The sequence below is a fragment of the Centruroides sculpturatus genome, unplaced genomic scaffold, assembly GCF_000671375.1.
Source record: "Centruroides sculpturatus isolate CEXI.00-Female unplaced genomic scaffold, Cexi_2.0 scaffold1824, whole genome shotgun sequence".
Classification (NCBI taxonomy): Eukaryota; Metazoa; Arthropoda; class Arachnida; order Scorpiones; family Buthidae; genus Centruroides; species Centruroides sculpturatus.
Window position 1 is genome coordinate 10800 of NW_019386036.1, and position 4595 is coordinate 15394.

At 36.7% G+C, this 4595-nt stretch overlaps 1 protein-coding gene across 1 annotated transcript; it reads right to left on the reverse strand.

The window, feature by feature from the left end:
• Positions 1–1046: 1046 nt before the first annotated feature.
• On the reverse strand, positions 1047–1772 carry LOC111613242. The gene has a single exon (XM_023354591.1). It carries the CDS (start codon positions 1770–1772, stop codon positions 1047–1049), a length of 726 nt encoding a protein of 241 aa, XP_023210359.1.
• Positions 1773–4595: the final 2823 nt, after the last annotated feature.

Here is a 4595-nt window from a genome sequence, read left to right on the forward strand (position 1 = left end):
TTCTTATAAATTAAAGATCCTAATCGTCACCTCAATATACTAGGAACCTATTTCCTCAAACTCTCAAGACTTTCTATAATCGTCGATCCACAAATCGAATAACTTCAAAATCGCCTTGGAACTATTTGATCCTATCGCACACCTCTCTTGTTCACTGCTACGAAGCTCACCAAAGCTCGTTGCTATCAGGAGTTCACCTCGCTCATCTTCACTTGAGACTCGGGATTTATAGTGTGAGGTGACGTCACAATTCTGAATGAGATCACTTTCCTCATTTACATACTTAACACTAACAATAAACTTTTTTCGTTTGTCTGGCAGCCTATTTTCCGACAATACTCTCTAACCTTTTACATTATTCTTTTTCACAATTTTCGGGACGTTTTTATTCTTTAAGGTTTAGCGAGTCCCTAATTTGTGCTTGTGGGGTCTCCCCCCTTTTCTCGGTGTGGACTTACTTTTTTTTGCTCGGGAAGCGCAAGTGTGTGCAAGTTTTTCTATGGCGCTTTTCTTTCGTCGGTGAGTTGGTTTCTCTTCTATTTTTAAATTCCTAAGGTGAATGGTGAGGAAATCTTTGTCCTAACTAAACATAAGCCTTAAACAAAAATATAATAAAAGCAAAATAAAAAGTAAATAAAAATAATGCACGGACTTGGTTCCTTACACTTTCACTAAATGCAACTGAAACTGGCAATGTAAGTAATATTCTTAGAGCTATTGCTATGTTTGGAAATGTGGAAATTAGGTCATTGGTAAAAAGATATTGTAATAGGGTTTGTGGATTATTAGACTGGTTTTCTGGAAAATGCAACTTTAAAGCATTGATTTCATTAAATAAATCAATACCGTCAATGTCTGTTTCACCACTTGAATCGTCTTTAAGCTTCAGATTTAAATCTTTACAATGTTTCATTAATTCATCATTGGAGTAATTAAATAAGTTATTGCTAAAAAAGCCAAATACATCTGTAAATGGTTTTAACTCTTCGAATCTATCCTTTAAAGAAGTTAATGTCTGATCTAGGATTCTAAAAAAAAAACTCTACTTAGTATTTGATTTTGGGGTCTAGTAAAACTTCATCACTATGTTCATATTGAATTTGTGTTGGTTTTCTTCTTGGACGAATTGTGTTTATTGGTGGAAAATCTGTTTCTACGTTGAGTTCGTGAGCCACATTGCTAGCTTCTTCTAACACCCTTTCAAAGTGTTCATCCATGCGATATTCTGTGAACTTATCAACCAACTTATTTAACAAATTTATGCAAATTTGAGTATTTATTATGGGACTTTGCATCATTTTGCTCAGAGCATTAATTTCGTTTAAAATATCAAACCAAATTTCAATCGAGCAAATAAATCTATAATTTTGGATGTTCAAAGCAAGCGAATGAGCTTTGTAAGATGTAGTACAAACCCATTCCGACGAATTATCAGATATTTCCAGCAAAGCATCAAATATTTTTTCGAGGTGATACCATAATGGTTTGACTGCATCGATTCTGCTTGACCACAGCGTGGCACTTAAAGCTTTTAATTTGAAATCTGGTAAATGTTTGACAATTATCGACCACCTTTTTGTAGACGATGAAAAGAAAATGTAAATTTCTTGAATTATATTTAAAAAATTCACAGTTTCGTGCGTAATATTTGCTGCATCATTGACTACTAAATTGAGACTATGAGCTGAGCATGGAACGTAAAATGCGCGATTATTCATTTCCAAAATTTTTTTTTTGCAATCCATTGCGTTTTCCACGCATATTAGAACCATTATCGTAACATTGACCGTGTAAGTTTTGAATGTTGAGATTTAAATGTGAAAATAAATCCAAAACAAAATTTAATAGACCTTCACCTGTGGAGCTGGTGATTGGACAGAAACCAACGAAATTTTCGCATATCGCAACATTTTTAGTTTCATTGTTTAAAAGAACATGCCTGAGTACAACTGTAATTTGTTCTGTGTGACTTGCATCTGGTGTGCAATCTAATATGATGGAGAAATATTTTGCTTTTCTGACTTTGTCCAGTATATAATTTTTTATGGTTGTGCCGAGTAAATCAATGACTTCATTCTGAATTTGATCTCCTAAATAATGAGTCATATGACTCGAATCAGATTTCGAGGATTGAATTCTGTGAATATGTTCCCACATGACTGAATCAANTATTAGTTATTTATTTATTCACGTATTTTAGAGTTTAATTTATTTTGTTTTTGCTTAGTTATCTTGTTGTATATATTTTTTGTTGTTTTATTTATTCATTTATCTAATAATGTCTTATGTTTGTTATTGTGATATTTTAAAATTTTTATTATTTGTTTTGGCACAGCTTAGCCTACATGGCTCTTGTGCCAAAAAAACTAAAACAAACCAAACCAATCAAGGACCCAGCTTTAAAGCAGATCTATGGATGACACCGGTGTTATGGTGGTAAAGGATGAAAGCTGCCCCAACATCTGCTAGATTATTTGATTTATCAGTATAGATGGAGAAGTTGCTGTCAACATCTTCACTTAAGTAGTTGTCACGAAGAGTAGGATAATTTTCATAATAGTCGGAATCTGCCAGCTTGTGCTCGATGCCAAAGTTAGCGATGTCGCTCTTTATGTGGTCCGGAAAAACAGAGAGAATGTTATTATGACCATTACTGCTGTTGGAAACTTTGCCATTCATTTTGTTATAGATATTCCAGTTCAAAATAGCCATCCTGGCTTTGATATACACTGGAAGAAGGTTTGCAATGGCAAGCAGGGCTGAAGTAGGAGCCGTTCTGTATGCTATACAAATACGTAGAGCGGCAATCTTCTGTGCCTTTAGGAGTTTGCGTTGAATGTGCACTGTTTGGGTGGCCGCTGATCAGATAGGTGCAGCATACAAAAGAATAGGCTCTATGGCCCCCAGGTAGATATAATGTGCCGTATTATAACATGTTTTTTGCGATACTGATCAGAGCATTAGACACCTGAACAGCTTTGGCACTCACCATGTCTACGTTTTTAATCCATTAGAGTTGCTGCTCGAGAACAATTCCAAGATAAGTGAAGTTAGTTACTCTCGGAATTTGATGCCGATCTATAAGAATCCTAGGACTTTTCTGGAGTGGTGTTTTTTTCGAGAATATGATATATGTGCACTTGTAATAGTTGATTGGGAGGTTAACACTTTTACTCCAATTGGAAACCTTTTAAAGTAAATTATTACAGAGGACAGGTAGTTTTCTGCTGTTCTTGTTTGACATGAGAATCACTGTGTCGTCTGCGTACCCTTGCAAAAGCTGGTTTCATGGTCCATTGAGAATTGTTAGGAGGTCATTGTGAACAACTGTCCACAAGCCAGGGCGGCAATTGAACCCTGTGGGCAACCTTTGGTAACACGATGGCTGTAACTAAAGTTGTTGGTGTACCAGCCTTACTGCCTTTCATTTACGAAACTACTCATTAGGTTGTATAAGTTGCGGGGACAGTTATAAGCCTGCAGTTGATGGAGAATCGTTGGCCACCAGAGATTATCGAATGCTTCACAAAAGTCAGTAGACACAAGGAGCATGTGTTTACCTTCTTTTTTGGCGGAACTGATGTATTCGATAATGTTGGATAGAGCAGTAGTAGTGGATTTTCCAGGTGTGAATCCATGCTTGTGGAGACTTAAAATATTATTTTTCCTCAAATAATTTAAAATCCCATTGCTGACCAGCCTATCAAGAATTTTCCCTATCACGGGAAGGAGGCTAATAGGCCTGAAATCCTTCGGGTATTTTGGAATATCATTAGACCTCTTTTGAATGAATTTAACAGATGCTTTTTTCCAGTCATCAGGGAAGTATTCAAGAGAAAGGCAGTGATTGTACAGTGTAACAAAAGTAGTAGGAATTGCATCATATGCCTCCCTGATCATCTTTCCAGTAACCTGATCAATGCCTGAGCTTTTCTGATTTTAATAAGTTTAATAGCATGGGATACTTCATTATATGTGAATGGTCTGTCGTCCTGGTCATTTGATGCCACACAGCAGCTGCTGCGCAATTCTCGCTGGGTGTCAGTATCAAGATCAGAGTCGTCAAATGGGAAGTGATAGTTGAAGAGCTCTTTTATAGTACATGCTAGAGAGTTGGTGTAAGTGCCCTCCGTCGTAAGTACCGTAGAGGGAATTTCCGCCTTGTTTTTCTTCTTAAACGCAATATAATACGGCTTGCTCCAAGCGGTGTTGAAGCAGCTGCAGTAACTTCTCCATGATTGGTGTCTTTTACGATTTATTAAGGTTTTATAGTCATTAAATTTGATGATGTAGTTGGCCCTCTGAATTCCCCTTATGTTACCATCTCTTTGTCTCTGATATGTTCTACGTAGCTTACGTACTTCCTTTCGACAAAGATCAAGTTCATTATTTAACCAAGGGACTTTTGTATTCTTTCTGTTTTTCTTACAGCTTGCCCAGTAGTACCTATGGAGTATGGCCTTAGTCAGGTCAGAAACACACTGGTCAATTCCATCTTCTTTCATACCTGTAATAGGAGAATCTGTGACCCAGTTGTTTTGTAGCAGGTGCTTGTAAGTGGGCCAGTGGGTACAGCTATAGGTGGTAATATCATC